Source organism: Aquarana catesbeiana, linkage group LG06, assembly GCF_042186555.1.
Source record: "Aquarana catesbeiana isolate 2022-GZ linkage group LG06, ASM4218655v1, whole genome shotgun sequence".
Classification (NCBI taxonomy): Eukaryota; Metazoa; Chordata; class Amphibia; order Anura; family Ranidae; genus Aquarana; species Aquarana catesbeiana.
This window is the reverse complement of record NC_133329.1, coordinates 48,175,203-48,196,631: the sequence shown is the minus strand read 5'-3', so window position 1 is coordinate 48,196,631 and position 21,429 is coordinate 48,175,203. Positions and strand designations below refer to the sequence as shown.

The 21,429-nt window shown below is 44.6% G+C and overlaps 1 protein-coding gene across 4 annotated transcripts in view; it reads left to right on the top strand.

Annotated features, from left to right (window-relative positions):
* Positions 1-21,429, top strand: part of LOC141148377 (uncharacterized) — a 185,921-nt gene that overhangs the window by 129,916 nt on the left and 34,576 nt on the right. For all 4 annotated transcript variants that reach the window (XM_073635810.1, XM_073635812.1, XM_073635809.1 and 1 more), the window contains 2 exons: positions 19,021-19,128; positions 20,255-20,568. In XM_073635810.1, coding sequence (XP_073491911.1) covers positions 19,021-19,128; positions 20,255-20,568 — 422 coding nt within the window. The remainder of the gene's footprint in view (positions 1-19,020; positions 19,129-20,254; positions 20,569-21,429) is intronic.

Below are 21,429 nucleotides of genomic sequence, written 5' to 3'. Positions count from 1 at the left end.
ATAACAGAACCACTTCCCGGACGTCAATCCGCCATAGGGCGGGTGGGAAGTGGTTAAAGTCAAACAATAAAAGTGTAATATCCCTTTAAATTTCGTAGCTGGGGGGTGTCTATAGTATGCCTGTAAAGGGGCGCATGTTTCCCGTGTTTAGAACAGTCTGACAGCAAAATGACATTTCGAAGGAAAAAAAGCCATTTAAAACTACCCGCGGCTATTGCATTGCCGACAATACACATAGAAGTTCATTGATAAAAACGGCATGGGAATTCCCCACAGGGCAACCCCGATCAAAAATTAAAAAAAAAAAAATGACGTGGGAGTCCCCCTAAATTCCATACAAGGCCCTTCAGGTCTGGTATGGATATTAAGGGGAACCCCGCGCCAAAAAAATCCGAGCACGCAACCTGGCAGGCCGCAGGAAAAGAGGGGGGGATGAGAGTGCGCTCCCCCCTCCTGAACCGTACCAGGCCACATGCCCTCAACATTGGGAGGGTGCTTTGTCCCCATGTTGATGAGGACAAGGGCCTCATCCCCACAACCCTGGCCGGTGGTTGTGGGGATCTGCGGGTGGGGAGCTTATCGGAATCTGGAAGCCCCCTTTAACAAGGGAACCCCCAGATCCCGCCCCCCCTGTGTGAAATGGTAAGGGGGTACTTACCCCTACCATTTCACTAAAAAACTGTCAAAAATGTTAAAAATGACAAGAGACAGTTTTTGACAATTCCTTTATTTAAATGCTTCTTCTATCTTCCTTCATCTTCTTCTTCTGGTTCTTCTGGCTCTACTGGTTCTTCCTCCGGCGTTCTCGTCCAGCATCTCCTCTGCGGCGTCTTCTATCTTCTTCTCCTCGGGCCGCTCCGCACCCATGGCATGGGGGGGAGGCTCACGCTCTTCTCTTCATCTTCTTCTTCATCCTCTTCTCTTCTATCTTCTTCTCTTCTTCTCTTCTTCATTTTCTTCTCCGGGCCGCTCCGCACCCATGCTGGCATGGAGGGAGGCTCCCGCTGTGTGACGGCGTCTCTTCGTCTGACGGTTCTTAAATAACGGGGGGCGGGGCCACCCGGTGACCCCGCCCCCCTCTGACGCACTGTGACTTGACGGGACTTCCCTGTGACGTCACGGGGAATGCCACAGGAAAGTCCCGTCAAGTCACTGTGCGTCAGAGGGGGGCGGGGTGGCCCCACCCCCCGTTATTTAAGAACCGTCAGACGAAGAGACGCCGTCACACAGCGGGAGCCTCCCTCCATGCCAGTATGGGTGCGGAGCGGCCCGGAGAAGAAAATGAAGAAGAGAAGAAGAGAAGAAGGAAGAAGAGAAGAGGATGAAGAAGAAGATGAAGAGAAGAGCGGGAGCCTCCCCCCATGCATGGGTGCGGAGCGGCCCGAGGAGAAGAAGATAGAAGACGCCGCAGAGGAGATGCTGGACGAGAACGCCGGAGGAAGAACCAGAAGAGCCAGAAGAACCAGAAGAAGAAGATGAAGGAGGATAGAAGAAGCATTTAAATAAAGGAATTGTCAAAAACTGTCTCTTGTCATTTTAAACATTTTTGACAGTTTTTTAGTGAAATGGTAGGGGTAAGTACCCCCTTACCATTTCACACAGGGGGGGTCGGGATCTGGGGGTCCCCTTGTTAAAGGGGGCTTCCAGATTCTGATAAGCTCCCCGCCCGCAGACCCCCACAACCACCGGCCAGGGTTGTAGGGATGAGGCCCTTGTCCTCATCAACATGGGGACAAGGTGTTTTGGGGGGCTACCCCAAAGCACCCTCCCAATGTTGAGGGCATGTGGCCTGGTACGGTTTAGGAGGGGGGGGCCGCACTCTCGTCCCCCCCTCTTTTCCTGCGGCCTGCCAGGTTGCGTGCTCGGATAAGGGTCTGGTATGGATTTTTGGGGGGACCCCACACCGTTTTTTTTTTTTTTTTTTGGCGCGGGGTTCCCCTTAAAATCCATACACCAGGTCTGGTATGGAATTTAGGGGGAACCCCACGTCATTTTTTTTTTAAATTTTGGCCGGGGTTCCCCTTAATATCCATACCAGACCTGAAGGGCCTTGTATGGAATTTAGGGGGACTCCCACGTCATTTTTTTTTTTTTTTATTTTGGTTTGGGGTTGCCCTGTGGGGAATTCCCATGCCGTTTTTATCAATGAACTTCTAAGTGTATTGTCGGCAATGCAATACCTGCGGGTAGTTTTAAATGGCTTTTTTTCCTTCGAAATGTCATTTTGCTGTCAGACTGTTCTAAACACGGGAAACATGCGCCCCTTTACAGGCATACTATAGACACCCCCCAGCTACGAAATTTAAAGGGATATTACACTTTTATTGTTTGACTTTAAGCATTATTAAAATCACTGCTCCTGAAAAAACGGCCGTTTTTAAAACTTTTTTTTGCATTGATCCATGTCCCCCGGGGCAGGACCCGGGTCCCCAAACACTTTTTATGACAATAACTTGCATATTAGCCTTTAAAATTAGCACTTTTGATTATTCATGTTCGTGTCCCATAGACTTTAACGATGTTCGCGTGTTCGAACGAACTTTTTTCCTGTTCGCATGTTCTGGTGCGAACCGAACAGGGGGGTGTTCGGCTCATCCCTAGTCTTGAGGATGGATCACTGGCCAGAGCTTGCACAGTATGCAATTGAGCTACTGGCCTGTCCTGCATCCAGCATTCTTTCAGGACGCACATTCAGTGCTGCTGGAGGCTTTGTAACCGATCACAGGGTGCGCCTGTCCACCGAATTGGTCGATCGGCTGACCTTCATAAAAATGAATCAGTCTTGGATCATCAGCTACCAAGCACCTGATGCTGATGTAACCGATTGATTTTTATTTTTTAATGTGAGATCCCTTCAAGACTGCCTATGCTGTTGCTGAGTGACTATCCTGTTATGCTGAGTTACAGTCCTCTTCCTCCTCAATTTTCATGCTGATAGCCTGTAAGAACATTTTTGGTTCTGGGCACCGCCACCGGTGGCCAAGGACCAATTTTTTTGCCCCTGTTTAACAGGGGCGTGTAAGTACAATTTTTAAAGCAATACTTTGCAGCAGGGCTCATTCCTGCGCTCCAACTATAGTATCTGTGAGGGGTTGCAGTGTAGTGGCACCAGCACCAGTGCCCAAGGCCCAAATTTTCAGCCCCTGTTTAGCAGGGGTGTATAATTACAATTTTTGATGCAATACTTTGCAGCAGGGCTCATTCCTGTGCTCCAACTATAGCATCTGTGAGGGGTTGCAGTGTTGTGGCACCAGTGCCTAAGGCCCAATTTTTCTGCCCCTGTTCAACAGGGACATGTAATTACAATTCTTGATCTAATATTTGACAGCAGGGCCCATTCCTGCGCCCACCAAGAGTAACTGTGAGGGCTTACAGCGTTGTGGTAACACCAACACCTAAGGCCCAAATTTCTGTAGAGTATATAGGGCAGGCCCCTACTTTCAAACATCCAACTTACAAAGGACTCCTACTTGCAAATGGAAGGAGACAACAGGAAGTGAGATGAAATCTACCCCTAGGAAGGGAAATTCTCTCCTGTAAGAGTTAATATGGGAAAAACGTCTTCATTGATGCTTTATCACCAATCCTTGTTTCACTAAAAACCCCAAGTTTTCAAAAAACATTTGTCATTGGGACAAAAAGTGAGGTGAAATCTTCTGAAGAGGTGCACAGACAGCAAAACAAATGTTATAGGGGTGATAACCCTTCCCTATGTTTTCCAAAAAGCTTAAAAATAGATTTTTTGGCTGGAGCTACACTTTAAAAATGTACCAGTTCAAAATTACAAACAGATTCTACTTACGGTAACAACAAACCTAGAGTCCCTGTCTTGTTTGCACCGCCTGTATACTGCTGTTCAGAGTATATAGGGCCTGGGGGGCCCCACGCCTTTCCTTTTTTTAATTTGGGTGCAGGGTTCCCCTGTATGTACGATCAACTTCCATTAGCCATTGGCGTAAAGTAGGTATATTTTTTGTTTCCAGAATCTGGGGATAAGTGCTTTAGCAGCATTAAGGAGGTGAGGGGTTATAGATTTCTTATATGCACCTACTGATTTGCCTGTACAATGTAATAGTACAACAAACGGATCATTAGGAACCTCAGATCCTTGAATCTCCTTAATCCAGTGAAGGATAGACAACCAGAATGGTCGTATCAGCGGGCAGAACCACCAGATGTGGGCGTGGGTTGCACACTCCCCACATCCCCGCCAGCACAGTGGGGAGATGTGTGGAAAGTATTTATGAAGAAGGACTGGCGTGTAACGCCATCTTGTTACAAGCTTATAGTTCACTTCAGCTGTTTTAGTGGCTGAGGAAGTAATATGAGACATTATGAGGATAGCGGATTTTTGGGTTGGAGACAGTTCTTTCTGAAGTTCCTTTTCCCAATTGTGTAGGAAAGCCGGATCTCCTGCAGGGTTTAGTGTTTGCATTATTTGATAAAAGTGGGAGACAGGCTTCTCCACTGGTTGTGGCTCGGCCTGCTTCAACAGGTGTCAGTTCAGTGACAGGCCTGATGGGTTTAGGAAGAGAATGGATAAAGGCCGCAAGTTGTCTATATCTCCAATGATCCATAGGGGTAGCCATCGAGTCTTGCAGAATTGTATTCAAGGGGATAACTCCCGTCGAGGTAGTGACCTGATGTAGCTGGGTCAACGTCCCCAGGGTCCATGGGTGAGTTTTGAGGTCTAAGTTCCCCGGCGGGAAATAGTTATGACCTGTCAGTGGCATGAGGGGAGAATTATATGGCCAGTTATTTGTTTTACAGAGAGAGTCCCACATCATAAGGGTGGAATGAGTAAGCGGAGAGGTCTTGGATGATAGGGCTCTATATTTCTGAGGGACCCATAGTTGCGTAAAGAGATCAGAGCCACTTAGCTCTGCTTCCAACTCTACCCAAAGCTTAGTTGTTTTATGGAAACTCCAGTCAGAGATTCTGGTCAAGGTGATCGCCATGAAATACTTTTTAAAGTCTGGTAAGGCTAAGCCTCCTTCTCGTTTAGATCTATTGAGAAGGGTCCTGGCAATCCTGGGACGCTTTCTATTCCATATATATTTGCCAACCAGCGATTTTAATATTGTAAAGAAACCTACTGGTATTCCAAACGGGATCATTTGAAATAAAAACAGCAACCTGGGTAGTATATTCATCTTAATGACCCCTATCCTCCCCAACCAGGAATGAGCCATCTGAGACCATTTTTGTAAGTCAGCTTTAATCGCGTTTAATAAAGGCAAGAAGTTTGAGCGGAATAGGGCGCCTGGGTTTGGAGTAAGGTAAATACCCAAATATTTCATTTTGTGTGCCTGCCAGCTAAAGGGAAAGGAACTTTTCAGTTGGGAAGCAGTCTGTTATATTTAGTATTTCTGATTTGGACATATTAATTTTAAAATTGGAGATGACACCATACTTTGCGAATTCCGACATAAGATTAGGGAGAGATATAAGGGGTTGTTGTACATAAAACAAAATGTCGTCTGCATATGCGGCATATTTGTGTTCAGTTGGGCCTATGGTAATCCCATGTATGGGGTTATGTCTCACAGTAGACAAAAAGGGCTCAAGCGATAGGGCGAATAAAATAGGTGAAAGAGGACAGCCCTGTCGAGTGCCGTTATACAGAGTAAATGGGGCACTAAGGGTGCCATTCACTCTTAATTGGACCGTAGGGAAATTATACAGTGCCTTTATTTGAGTCAATAAGGGAGCCTTAATGCCCAGATGGGTCAGTGTAGCCATGAGGAAGTCCCAATCCACCCTATCAAACGCTTTTTCAGCATCCGTTGATAATAAGAGGGTGGGTTGGGACGACCCCCGGGTATGTGTTATTAGAGATAGGGTACGAAGGGCATTGTCCCTTGCCTCCCTACCAGGAATGAATCCCGTCTGGTCGGAAGAAATCCACTGCGGGATCAAGGGAAGCAGTCTATTCGCTATAGCTTTAGCATAAATTTTGACGTCAATGTTCAACAGTGAAATAGGACGATAACTTCCACATGCACTGGGGTCTTTGCCAGGTTTGGGAATAATAGTAATGTGTGTGTGGGTAGTTTCAGGCCTGAGGGACTCACCATCAGAGATCGCGTTAGCATAAGAGGTTAGGTGCGGAAGTAAGATATCTGCAAATGTACAGTAATATGCTACAGTAAAACCGTCCGGACCTGGGGCTTTACCATTTGCCATGGCTTTTAACCACTTCAGCCCCGGAAGGATTTACCCCCTTCCTGACCAGAGCACTTTTTACAATTTGGCACTGCGTTGCTTTAACTGCTAAATGCGCGGTCATGCAATGCAGTACCCAAACGAAATTTGTGTCCTTTTCTTCCCACAAATAGAGCTTTCTTTTGATCATATTTGATCACCTCTGCCGTTTTTATTTTTTGCGCTATATACGGAAAAAGACCGAAAATTTTGAAAAAAAATGATATTTTCTACTTTTTGTTCTAAAAAAAATCCAATAAACTCAATTTTAGTCATACATTTAGGCCAAAATGTATTCGGCCACATATCTTTGGTAAAAAAAATGTCAATAAGTGTATATTTATTGGTTTGCGCAAAAGTTATAGCGCTTACAAACTAGGGTACATTTTCTGGAATTTACACAGCCTTTAATTTATGACTGCCTATGTCGTTTCTTGAGGTGCTAAAATGGCAGGGCAGTACAAAACCCCCACAAGTGACCCCATTTTGGAAAGTAGACACCCCAAGGAAATTGCTGAGAGGCATGTTGAGCCCATTGAATATTCATTTTTTTTGTCCCAAGTGATTGAATAATGACAAAAAAAAAAAATTACAAAAAAGTTGTCACTAAATGATATATTGATCACACAGGCCATGGGCCTATGTGGAATTGCACCCCAAAATACATTTAGCTGCTTCTCCTGAGTATGGGGATACCACATGTGTGGGACTTTTTGGGAGCCTAGTCGCGTACGGGGGCCCAAAAACCAATCACTGCCTTCAGGATTTCTAAGGGCGTAAATTTTTGATTTCACTCCTCACTACCTATCACAGTTTTGAAGGCCATAAAATGCCCAGATGGCATAAACCCCCCCAAATGACCCCATTTTGGAAAGTAGACACCCCAAGCTATTTTCTTTGAGGCATGTTGAGTCCATGGAATATTTTATATTTTGACACAAGTTGCGGGAAAGTGACAAATTTTTTTTTTTTTTTTGCACAAAGTTGTCACTAAATGATATATTGCTCACACAGGCCATGGGCATATGTGGAATTGCACCCCAAAATACATTTAGCTGCTTCTCCTGAGTATGGGGATACCACATGTGTGGGACTTTTTAGGAGCCTAGCCGCGTATGGGCCCCGAAAACCAATCACCGCCTTCAGGATTTCTAAGGGTGTAAATTTTTGATTTCACTCTTCACTGCCTATCACAGTTTCGGAGGCCATGGAATGCCCAGGTGGCACAACCCCCCCCCCCAAATGACCCCATTTTGGAAAGTAGACACCCCAAGCTATTTGCTGAGAGGCATGGTGAGTATTTTGCAGCTCTCATTTGTTTTTGAAAATGAAGAAAGACAAGAAAAAAACATTTTATTTTCTTTTTTCAATTTTCAAAACTTTGTGACAAAAAGTGAGGTCTGCAAAATACTCACTATACCTCTCAGCAAATAGCTTGGGGTGTTTACTTTCCAAAATGGGGTCATTTGGGGGTTTTTTTGCCACCTGGGCATTCCATGACCTCCGAAACTGTGATAGGCAGTGAAGAGTGAAATCAAAAATTTACGCCCTTAGAAAGCCTGAAGGCGGTGCTTGGTTTTCGGGGTCCCGTACGCGGCTAGGCTCCCAAAAAGTCCCACACATGTGGTATCCCCATACTCAGGAGAAGCAACAGAATGTATTTTGGGGTGTAATTTCACATATTCCCATGGCATGTTTGAGCAATATATCATTTAGTGACAACTTTGTGCAAAAAAAAAAAAATTGTCTCTTTCCCGCAACTTGTGTCACAATATAAAATATTCCATGGACTCGACATGCCTCTCAGCAAATAGCTTGGGGTGTCTACTTTCCAAAATGGGGTCATTTGGGGGGGTTTTGAACTGTCCTGGCATTTTATGCACAACATTTAGAAGCTTATGTCACACACATCACCTACTCTTCTAACCACTTGAAGACAAAACCCTGACACTTTTTGATTACATGAAAAAATTATTTTTTTTTTGCAAGAAAATGACTTTGAACCCCCAAACATTATATATTTTTTTAAAGCAAATTCCCTACAGATTTAAATGGTGGATGTTTCATTTTTTTTTTTCACACAGTATTTGCGCAGCGATTTTTCAAACGCATTTTTTGGGGAAAAAACACACTTTTTTAAATTTTAATGCACTAAAACACACTATATTGCCCAAATGTTTGATGAAATAAAAAAGATGATCTTAGGCCGAGTACATGGATACCAAACATGACATGCTTTAAAATTGCGCACAAACGTGCAGTAGCGACAAACTAAATAAATTTTTAAAAGCTTTAAAAGCCTTTACAGGTTAGCACTTTAGATTTACAGAGGAGGTCTACTGCTAAAATTACTGCCCTCGATCTGACCTTCACGGTGATACCTCACATGCATGGTGCAATTGCTGTTTACATTTGACGCCAGACCGACGCTTGCGTTCGCCTTAGCGTGAGAGCAGGGGGGACAGGGGTGCTTTTTTTTTTTTTTTTTTTTTTTTTTTTTGCATTTTTATCGTATTTTTAAACTGTTCCTTTCATTTTTTTTTAAATCATTTTTATTGTTATCTCAGGGAATGTAAATATCCCCTATGATAGCAATAGGTAGTGACAGGTACTCTTTTTTGAAAAAAATGGGGTCTATTAGACCCTAGATTTCTCCTCTGCCCTCAAAGCATCTGACCACACCAAGATCGGTGTGATAAAATGCTTTCCCAATTTCCCAATGGCGCTGTTTACATCCAGCGAAATCTAAGTCATATTCAAAAGGGGGGAGAAAGCAAGGGGGCGGGACTTTAAATGAAGCATGTGGTAGCAAAAGCATCATGTGGTGAAACATAAAAGGGAGTTTATTGGTTGCCATCAAATAAAAGACAGGGTACAATAATAAATATACATATACAGGGTAGTAATGCATGAATAATATAATAATATAATACATCTCAATCATGACTTGAATATCACAAGAATTAACAAGCAATATTATATATCACAAGAAATGGCAAGCAACAACTTTCCAAAGTACACCACATATATCATAAGGGTAAGATGATAAAATATAATAATGCCTGCAGAGACTCGAGCCTCTTGGATCTTAAAGTGGGTTATATAGTTGAGCTGGTAAAGCTATGTAAATATAGGGTGGCAAGGCGTGGGGCAGCTCTACGCGTTTCGTGGCTGAAGGGCCACTCATCAGGAGCCAGCACTTGATGTTTCTAAAAGTAGAAATATTGGCATTAACTTGATTAATGGTTGGTGAAGTGAATGCATGGGTACGCGGGGGTGAAACTGAAAAAGCCCCCCAACAAAACCCCAGTGCATTCTAACTTACTCGAATTCAAAAAAGAGATGGAGGTGTGGTGTCGGGCGGTACGAGCCATCCAGGCGCATTCCCCACCGGGAGCCGCAGCGGGCAGACCTGCAGCGGCGCCCCAAAGGCGCCAACCAGGGCGGGCACGGAACCAGGCAACCTGAGTGTGAGGTGAGAAGTAAAGTGAGCAAAAGTGTTATAGGGAGAAACAAATGAGGTGAAGAAACAGAGGAAAGGTGAGGGGAGGGGGAAGAAAAGGTGAAGGTGGAAGGTGAGAAATGACACTGCAGGTGATGGAGAAAAGAGGTGAGAGAAAGCAAGGATTGCCACCGTGGGTGGAAAGGAAAAGAAGAGTGTGAAAGACAAGTGATGGTAAGATGGATACCTGTGATAAGACCGGAGTAATTGGGAAGCAAAAGAGCCTGGATTGAGTGTTTTTCTTAGTGAATGGAAGCCTCGTGTGCCGAGCACCGCCCGGAAGGCGCCAATGTAGGCGCCGCAACAGGACCGCCCACTGATGTCACGCCGCATAGCGTGGCAGGGGGAGGGGCGAGACGTGCCGGGCAAGGTGTCCGGCCAGCCCGCACTCACAAACCCCCAGTGTGCTTGCGAGCGTGGCTCCCACGTGTCATGGCGCGATGGCACTCAGACAGGCGCCGCACGTCAGACACGGGATGCGTGACGTTGATGCGTAGTGGCGGCGCCCCCACCCCCCCAAAGACATTTTGCTACCACATGCTTCATTTAAAGTCCCGCCCCCTTGCTTTCTCCCCCCTTTTGAAATCTAAGTCATAAAATGCTCGTAGCTTCCGGTTTCTTAGGCCATAGAGGTGTTTGGAGCCACTCTGGTCTCTGATCAGCTCTATGGTCAGCTGGCTGAATCACCGGCTGCATTCTCAGGTTCCCTGTTGAGACAGGAGAGCCAGAGAAAAACACGGAAGACGGTGGGGGGGGGCATTCCCTCCCACTGCTTGTAAAAGCAGTCTAGAGGCTAATTAGCCACTAGGATTGCTTTTACATGAAAGCCCACTGCTGGCTGAAAAGAATGATACCAAGATGATACCTAAACCTGCAGGCATCATTCTGGTATAACCACTCAAAGTCGTGAATGGTGTACCTGAAGACCAAAAAATGGTTAACAATAAAGCACAGTAAACGGTAAAGTATAAAAAATTGCATACCTGAAAAGTAAACATGATAAAACTTAATAACAATAAAACATTGCAGAATAGAATACAGTAAAAAAGAGCAGAACAATAGAGAGAATAGAGAGAGAGAGAACAATAAAACGACAACTATTTTTTTTTATTTTATATTTTTGTTTGTGTTTTTTTTTTTTTTTTTTACACTTTTCTTTGTAACTGTAACCGGTTCCAGGTGCAATGGCATCTTGGGAGACCCTGTGAAAGTGTGCCTAGTCTGTGCAGTGCTGTACCCTACGCTAATACTCAACTAGTGAATGGTAGCGTTCAAAACATTCACCAATGCAAAGACCAGGATTGTCAGGACAGGAGGGAAAATAATAGCGGGTGTCACGCCTATATCCGCGCTTGCTGCAGACACGACATCTTTTTTGGGGGGGTTCGCTGGGTAGGGGTACTCGGGAGGACATAAAGAAAATGCCTCTCATGCAGCTGACTGCATTTGGTTGGGGATGTGAATGGGGGAATTACGGGCGCTGCAGAAGTGGTGGGTTACCAATTAGGATTGGCGAATGCAGCAGGAAGGGCACTATGGGCACGACGGGCCTGTGTTTGTCTTCTTGGTGGCAGCGGGACACTACTTGTGCTTGCCACCTCACCAGCTTGAACTGCACTTATGGGACTCGCCACGTCACCAAGTGTTACTTCAGTGCTGGTTTGACTACGACCGGGGTGTACTAGGCCACTGGTGCTTGCCAGTTCACCAAAATGCTACCAAAAAAACTGTTAGCGATCGCAGGGATCAGGCCTGACTCTGCGAACGCTGCAGTTATGCGTTTAGTGTTTTGTAAGTGACAGTGATCGATCGATACTGCACTTGGGTGGGCTGGGCCGGGCCAGGCGGAGGGGCAAAACGCAGGTGCTAGCAGGTATCTGGGCTGATCCCCCTAACACTGCGTTTTTGGGAACCCTAAACTGCTGGGGACGCCAGTATAGATCTGATCGGATCAGATATTGATCCGTTCAGATACTATACCACTAAGGGAGGTGTACGGTGCGTGCGTGGGTGTTAGCGGTACTGGCGCTAATCTGACGCTGCCTGGGGCTGGTGCTTGCCAGTTCACCAAAACGCTACCAAAAAAACTGTTAGCGATCGCAGGGATCAGGCCTGACTCTGCGAACGCTGCAGTTATGCGTTTAGTGTTTTGTAAGTGACAGTGATCGATCAATACTGCACTTGCGTGGGCTGGGCTGGGCCGGGCGGAGGGGTAAAACGCAGGTGCTAGCAGGTATCTGGGCCGATCCTGCTAACACTGCGTTTTTGGGAACCCTAAACTGCTGGGGACGCCAGTATAGATCTGATCGGATCAGATATTGATCCGTTCAGATACTATACCACTAAGGGAGGCGTATGCTGCGTGCGTGGGTGTTAGCAGTACTGGCGTTAATCTGACGCTGCCTGGGGTGACGCATATCACCGCCGGGAGATCAGGGGGCTAAACCTTTATTCGGTAATAAACGGCAGGTGCCCTGACACTATAAAAAATAAACAAACTAACCAGCGTCAACCGTAACAGTTATACGGTGATCAGTAGTGAAAGGGTTAACTAGGGGGCAGTCAAGGGGTTAAAACATTTATTAGGTAGTATATGGGGGTCCCTGTCGCTATAAAACGCTGACGGCGAACCTAAATATTTACCTCCCTAACTAGCGTCACCAGCGACACTAATACAGCGATCAGAAAAATGATCGCTTAGTGACACTGGCAACGGGGGGTGATCAAGGGGTTAAAACTTTATTAGGGGGGTTAGGGGGGTATCCTAGACCTACAGGGGGCTAACACTAACTGTCCTAACACTTCTAACTGTCACAAACTGACACCATGCAGTAATCAGAAAAAAAATTAAAAAAAACACTGCTTGGTGTCAGTTTGACAGGGGGGGAGGGGTGATTGGGGGGGATCGGGGGGGAATCGGGGGTGTAAAGTATGCCTGGCAAGTTCTACTGTGTGTGTTGTGCACTCACATGTCTTCTCTCCTCGGCGCCGGAACGGAAACTGCCGAGCCGAGGAGAGATGACATCACATCCTCTGCCTCTGTGTACAATACAGAGGCAGAGGATGTTTATCATTGGCTGGGAGCGATGATGAGGGGGGTCCACGATCGGATGGCCTCCCCCTCATCTCTGATTGCTGCCAGACAAAAGCCGACCGCCGCTGGCAGCGGGGGGGGTCCAATCGGACCCCCCGCCCGCGGGAAGGCAATCACGTACCAGGTACGTGATTTTGCCTGCCCGTGCCGCTCTGTTCACGTATATATGCGTGAGGCGGTCGGCAAGTGGTTAATGAAACGCGTAACTCCGCAGTGGTGAGCTCCCCATCCAGAGTGTCTAGTATATCAGGTGATAGTCTGGGTAGGTTAGCTTGGGCTAAATATTCCCTGATAAGCTTAGTTTTAGTGTCTCGATCTGTTACTGAGTGTTGGACGTGGTATAAGTGTTGATAGAATTCCCGAAACTCTTTAGCTATTGATGGCGTGTCATGAACCAAATCATCTGCAGTGTTTTTAATTTTAGCTATAAAGGTGGCTGTTTTCTTTTGTTGCAGTGAACGTGCCAATAGTCTACTCGGTTTATTACCCCATTCGTAAAAACTTTGGGCCACTATGCGAGCTTGTTGTTTTTGGAAAAGAGACTTTAATTCTTCCCTTTTCAAAGTCAAATTGTGAAATACCATTTGCGATTGGTTCGCTTTATGTGATTGTTCAAGGTCCTTAATCTCATTTAGCAACTTAGATTGTTGGAATATCTGTTCCTTCTTTTTTCTAGACCCCATTTCTATGAGCTTTCCTCTAATATGGGCCTTGTGCGCCTCCCATAGTGTGCCTGATGAAATGTCAGGGTGTTTATTTTCAGCAAAGTAAAGGGATAAATTCTTACCTATTTGTTTTCTATCTATTTCCTCATCTATGAGATGTTCGTTAAGCTTCCAATTGGCAAATCTGTGTGGTAGGGAGGGGATTTTAATGGTCAGTGTGATTGGGGCATGATCTGATAGAGGAGATGAGTCAATATGAGTGTTGGTAGGGAGTGAAAGATGGTGGTGATCAATGAGAAAAAAGTCTATTCTGGAGTAGGTGTGATGTACCTGCGAAAAATGGGTATAATCTTTCGTACGCGGGTGCATAATTCTCCATATATCAACCAACTGGGATTCATGTAGGCGTTTGCTAATAAACAGTAAACGTTTATGTGGAATATTAGTTCTGCCTCTAGACGTGTCTATGGCAGGTTCTAATGGGGTATTAAAATCTCCAGCCAGGAGGACACACCCGCGTGCGAAATCTCTAAGTTTTTTAAGAGTGGAGGCAATAAAGTCTGCTTGGTCTCGGTTGGGTGCATATATAGTTGCCAGAGTGCAGGCCATACTACCCAGGTTGCCTCTAATGAACAGAAAACGTCCAAGTGGATCGCTTAACATGGTTTCAAATGTGAACGGGGTGCCCCTGCGGAACCCAATGGTCACACCTTTAGCTTTGTGTACATCCGATAAGCTATAGTACCACATGGGGTACTGTTAAGAAAAAAGTTTTACCCGTGTTGAGTGAGTGAGGTGGGTCTCCTGCAGAAAAACAATGTCTCCCCGCAGGCGACCCAGCTCCCTGTATAAGTTGTGCCTTTTCCCCAGGGCGTACAGCCCCCATACATTAAAAGAGATAAGATTTACCTTAGCCATGAAGACCAGCAAGGGGAACCCACGTCCACTGTAACCTGAGGAGCCGGACCTGAGGTGGGGAAGAAGAGTTTGAGAGGGGGATGGACGGGGTGGGGGGAGGTGAAAAAAAGTAAAGAAGTTATAAGAAAGAAAAGGAAAAAAGAACGATCAATATCCATTACCAAATGAAATTTAGACCATTCGGGGGGGGTGGTCAAGAAGTGCACGCATTGAACTGCGGTGCATGGTGGGGCACACCAGCGGCAAAACAACCCCACACCCGTCGCCCAAATATGAGCTGGGGCATGGGATGTCAGCCGGCATGGCACCCCATAAACAGGGGAGTGAAGGTCTCCGTGCATATGCACACGGTCACCAAGGTTGGCGTGGGCGTCGTCGGGTTGCTCCGGCGCCAACACCAAAACATCACAAAGTGATAATTGCAAATATCAAGGCACTTATGGTGCGTCATAGCCACAATGACCCGATCATGAAAGGCCAAACGTTACCCGGAGCTTAAAACATATAACACTTGTTAATGAATAAAAAACCCCTATAACAAAAAGGGAACATATATAAAAAGAAACAAAATAAACAAAATTATAGCCTAACATAAGATTGTCATGGCTACGCCATGTAGACATACAGCTGAGGGGCTAAACAATAACCGTCAAAGTCTGTGTTATTACCAGGCTACGTAAGACCCATTGAAAGGCAGATGCGACCCTAATCAGTCAGCAATGGAGTGGGCAAAGAGCTTGAGCCATCCAACTCATAGTATCAACCCATTTCGGGTGAACCTCCAGAAGCAGAAGAGCGATTTTTACGATCATTCTTTTGCCATCTTGATTCGGCATTAGCAGGCAGAGGTGGGATGTGATCTTGCCAGTCGGGAAGCTCCGGCGGAGAAATGTTAACATCCATACAGAATTTTTCCAGCTCCTTGGGGAATCGGAGAATCACAGTCTTACCATCCTTGTTAGCGATCAATGCAGCCGGGAACCCCCATCTGTATTTAATCGAGGCAGCTCGCAATTTCTCCGTCAAGGGGCGCAAAGCTCTACGGCGTTCCAGAGTTTCCCTAGCGAGATCTGGGAAAAAAGATAGCATGGCACCATCAAAATCCAGTGAAGCAGCATCTCTAGCTTTTTTCATGATGAGTTCTTTTTCCTCATAATAGTGGATCCTGCAAATGACATCGCGAGGGACATCTGAAGAGAGATTCCGGGGGAGAAGGGCCCTGGGCACTCTGTCTATTTTCAATGGGTAGTCTGCGGCCTGGCCCAGTAAGCCGTTGAAAATGCCCCGGACGGAGGGGAGAAGATCCTCATCCCCAGTGGCCTCCGGCAAGCCTCTAATCCGGATGTTATTCCGCCTGTTGCAGTTTTCCTGGTCCTCAATTTTATACAGCGCCATTCTGTGTGCTATAGTAAGTGCGCGGGTTGAGGTTTGTAAATGTCTAATGGCCGCCGCGTGGCGATCAAGACGCTGTTCCGACTCCTCTACTCTCTCTAAAACATGTGAGAGCACGTTCTAGGCCCAATAGCATGGAAGCCAGCTCAGATTTAGTTGGCAGGTCGCTTACCAGTGCCTCTACTCCTGAACGTCTGGAGGAGTCTTCCTCTCCCTCCGAGCCGGCTGAGGATACTGGAGAGCGGTGTCTGTGTTCAGGCCTGCGTCGGGAGGCGGAGCCTGTACCGGAGCTCATGCCACCAGGAGAGCGGCCTAGGCTGTCCATGTCCTCTGGATCCTCTGGTTCTGTGGCCAGGAACCGTTTAATCAATCCCACGGCAGCTCCTTTTTTAGGCAGGGGCTTCCCAGATCTCTTCCGCATCTTTATAAGGTGGATGGGAGCGAGCAGATCAGTAAAAGTGCTGAAAATAATGTGTCGGCGCTGGAGCACGAGAGAGACACGTGCTCACCGCTGCATAGCCAAACCACGCCCTAGTGACAAGGTAGATTTTTAACACAAAAAACCTCATATCAAGTAGAGAAGGGTCCACTACCTACCCTTGAACTAATACATTACTCTCACACTATATCCACTAACTGGATAGGAAATTCAATGTCTCTAGACCCTAAATCCCCTTTGAAACCCAATGCATTAAAGAAAGTCCTCAATGGCATTTAAGAACAAGGGTTGTTTGCCGGCTAATTATCTGCGGGTTGTGCCACATCCTAAAATAAGAGTTTGAACAAAGACAGTTCTAGGGGAACTGTCTTTGTTCAATGGCATTTAATATCCACTATGCACTCCCTTCTATTTGCAGACACCACCCCCAATTCTGGACTAGCTTGCACAGCCTGAGAAAAAGATCTCCCACTTTCCATATCACCAGAAGATTGGGAACAAATATACTTAAAGATTCATAAGGGCTCTATAAATATATCTACACAAAAACACAGTTACAAAACTCAATTGGGATGGTCTTGTACCTCCACTTTCATCCACAAAATTTGCCCTGACATTTCAGACTTGCTGGAGATGTCTATCCGACTGGGGGACCATCCTGCACATATGGCGGGCATGCCCTAGTATTTAAACCTATTAGGTCCACCATTTTAGCTCAAAAGTGTCCACGTATGAGTTATATTGCACCCCAGTGCAATTCTTACTACACCACTCCTCCCTCCCAGAAAGCATCTATTTTAAATCCCTAGCCATGCACATGGTTATTGCAATGCGTACTGGTCCACTGGAGTACTTCACAAACCCACTTAGTTAAACAATGGCTAGCTAAAGTTAATAAGATATCTGAAATCGAACGTCTGATCAGCATAGCTTGCGATACCCCTTCTAAATTTTCGGCCAAATGGGCATGCTGGACCCATTTCCTGACCACTGCAGAGTACAATGACCTGACGAATCCCACCAAACAACCTACAACTTGAGCTGACCATTGACCTGACCCATTTAGTCTGCTAAGAAACGCCAATACCAAGTGTCTTTTTCTTTTTTTCTTCCTCCCTCTAGATATAATCCCTCTCATCCATTATCAAACTTCAATCCCAACCCCTTCACCCTGTCTTCCACCATCTGGCAGAGAGAGGGAGAGATAGATCTCCTAGAATCCCTCCCCCCCCCCTTTTAGCAGCTCTTTTCCTTTTTCTTTCCTTCCTCTTCTCTTCCTTGAGCTCTCTCTTTAAATTACAGAGACTTCCCTTTAAATATTACTCAAAGTTTATGACATACTCGAGCTTCATAGACCAACCCCATTGTGGATATCTTCCCATCACTTCCTGTGTGAGCTTCATCTCCCCACCTTTCTTATAATTCAAATTACATTTCTAGGTACATTTGATAGTTGTCAATCAACCTAAAACCAAAATAATCGATCAATAGATGGAACCAACCCTGAGACTATTACGCTCACCCCCACCTCTGTGCTAATGGATCCTAAGACTTGCTCGTAGACATGTGCAATTCCTTTTGGTCCAAATACAAATTTGGACAAATTTTGGGTTATTCTGAGATTCGGATGTATCCGAATCTGCGAATGAAATAGTAACAAATAGTAACCAATTTAGTTAAAATCCATTATAATTAGTTTTGTTTATTTGTTTTCTAACGAATTCCATTTTTTCAGAACGATTAGAATTCGGATCGGTAGAAAAATGATTGACCGATTTGAAATCTGTGTGAAGAAATAGCTGGTTGTTAAGCAGCGGGACGGTAAGCCGGTAAAGATAAAGAATGTCGGCAATTGCCCGGCAATAGAAAAATGTTTAAAAAAACAGACAAAACACCAAAATTTAAAAAAAATGGCGTGGGGTGCCCCCCAAAATCCACACCAGATCCTTATCTGAGAATGCAACCTGGCAGGTCAGAAAAGGGGGGAGATGGGACCCCCCTGAACCATACTCTGAGCCCCCCACCCCAAAGCACCTTGTCCCCATGTTGATGGGAACAAGGGCCTCTTCCCCACAACCCTGGGCTGTGGTTGTCGGGGTCTGCGGGTGGGAGGCTTATTGAAATCTGGCCCCCAGATCCCCCCCATGTGAATTGGTATCGGGTATCCCAACCCATTCACCAAAAAGGTGTGTCAAAAACTAAAAACCGCAAGTAACATTTTTTAACAAGTCCTTTATTAAAAAAAAAAAAACAAAAAAATGTGGCCCTCAATGTATTCTTTGACAATCACGACGCCCGCCGGAAAAAATGCAAAAACCGCTCCGCCTCCTGGGAGGCTACCTGCCAACTGCCCGCTCTTCGCTTTGACAGTTCTTATATAGGCAAGGGGCAGGGCCACCCGGCTACATAACCGGGTGGCACTGCCCCTTCTGACATCACATAACCTGGAGATCCTTTAAGCGGAGTAACCCTGTCTTAGGTGGGGTTTATTCATTCTTTTCTTTTTTATTCCTTTGTGATTTGCCTAGATTACGTCTCCTCTAATGATACCTGTTTTGTCACGTGCTTATCTCTGGTAAAGTACCTATACAAATGTTTTTTGTTCTGTAACTATATTTAATATGTACCCCTCTTGTTCATTGATCCAGTTAGTGAAGATAATGATATACATCTAATGATCTATATTCAGTGTTTCTGTATTGTATCATATTTTGCTTGTCCTCTTTTACTTTTAATAAACACTTTATGGAAAAAATATATATATTTGCAGTTTAATCACTACACATCTCTTTTCTGTGCTCTGCAGCACCACAACCACAAGTCAATCTGGAAAAAGGCAATATTACAAAGAACTTATTTGGAACAACTTCAAACAAACAATTGGGAGTATCTCCTTCCCATATATCCTCCAATGGTAAGACCAATTTATGATGGTCACAGGGCATTTGCTGCTAGAGACATCTGGAACAAAGCTAAACACTCTATTACATTTAATGTGCATGTACAAATATGCTGATCATAAGAAACGCCAGGGTTGATTGGCTGAGACACAGCAGCAGGAGCCATTGGCTCCTGCTGCTGTCAATCACAGCCAGTGAGGAAGGAATGGGGGGTGGGGCTGAACCATGCTGTGTGTGTCTTATAGACACGCAAGGATGGCTCAGGAGTGAGCAAGCACAAGTGCCTCCATAGCAAGTCGCTTACTGTGGTGGCACTCGGGGGGGGGAGAACCTAGGGGACCCAAGAAGAGGCGGATCGGGGCTGCTCTGTGCAAAACCATTACACAGAGAAGGTAAGACTGACATGTTTGTTATTTTATTGGAAAACTCCTGGAAGCTTTAGAATCATATTAATAGTATGGCTGGCACTAAGAGCCTATAATTGAGCACTATGTACCTTTTAGTCAATCTTTTTTCTTTGTATTGATAACTATCCTTACTGTGACCTTACTTTTTTTTTCATATAATATTGGTATGGTAAACCTTCCAAATTGATTTACATTAGAAAACTGAAGCAAAAGTGGAGCAATTCTCGGAATCAACCAATTCCATTACTTTTTAAAAATTTTTTACGGAGGACTGATGCAGGAAAAATGTCCCCTGCTGTGTTCATAAATTAGCCTTAATTTTTGTAAATTAATCTTGTAATGCAAATTTTTTTCTAATAGTAATATCCAGATTTATTGTCTAATTTTGAATATTATTAAAAGGTCCGTCAATCAAAATTGTATTCATGAGTTATGAATAGAAGGCTCAGTTCTAAACTGCTGTTGTTGCATTTGTGGGGCTTTAAGTCTTGTGAATGTTTCTTTTATAGAGATAATATACTTTACAGAATATGCAATGTGATGGGCGGGACTACTCTAGAAGTAGTAGTAAAAATCTGTATAGGAGAACACATAGAAAACAAATGTGTGGTGCTGGAGGCCGAGGGGATTCAATCTATCAGCATTTACTGCATTAAAAATATTAGTTTTGGGTGGACTGACCTTTTCATGTGCTGTATTTATTCAGATTCTCATATCTACTTGTCTATTCCAGAACCTTCACAGTCAAAACAACCTCTGCCCAACACCAGCATGGAAAAGAAAATAAGCAACATCCTGGCAAAACATTTGAAAAAACTGGAAGAGGACCGCATAAAACAATTTAAAGACTTTCTCTGTTTCAGTGAACCACCTATAAAAGAAGACAAAATTCTCACAGGCGATGTTAAAGATAAATCTGTGGAGGATATGGTTGACCTCATCATTCACCACCATACTGTGGAACATGTGATAAAAACAATAAACACATTTCTTCTATTAATGCAAGAAAACAATATAAAAACGTTGATTGAGAAAGATTTCAGAGAGGTGAGTAAAAACAAATGCCTACAGTAATAAAACAACTGTTCTCTCTGCCGTAATGCAAAAACAGTTCAATTCAACAAAATGTATATTTTGATTGTGGGTGGGCACTGGTTGTATTGTGTCTCCATCAGAAACATACTGTAAGTATATAAAAATATAGTGAGCATTTTGCTCCACGTCCACAGAAAATATTTTAGGATACTGTGTGTATAGTGTATGTGTAGTCTATACAGTAATATGCTGTAAAGGGTGCTGTGCTGCTGAAAACGAAGTAATAAACTACAAAAACTATGTTAAATACAAGTACAATTTGAACACCAGCTGGCAAACAAACACTGATATCAACTACATAAAGCTTCTGAAATGCAACAGTGTATTACTCAAAATGAACACAAGATGAAAATCCAATAACCACTGTATAAACTTCTTAAAGCGCAATAGTGAAATAAAACGTTCAGTGCAAATACACAAATTATGAAGTGACTATATCCACACAGTCTATGAAATCACAAAGTTCTTGAAAGGTATGTAAAGTACATTAATGGTGTTCTCAGAATTCGATAAAAATAAAACGTGATTGTCCTAATCTATATAATGCGAATGCAGTGACACCTCTAACGGGGGGTAGCCTTTTACCTTACGGCTGAAAAGTAACAGCATGAAAATGTAGCAATGGTCTGATTTCCTCTGTGGGTCCTTTCATAGATGTCTGGTGGATCCTATCTCCTGGGGGGGGGGGGGTTCTCCTTGTATAAATCCAGCAAATGGTAGTGGTTGATATACTCCACTTCCACATACACCCCAGACGTGGTAAAAAAGAAGGGGGGTGGAAGGAGAGGAATGCCCAGATAGTGTAGTATATCT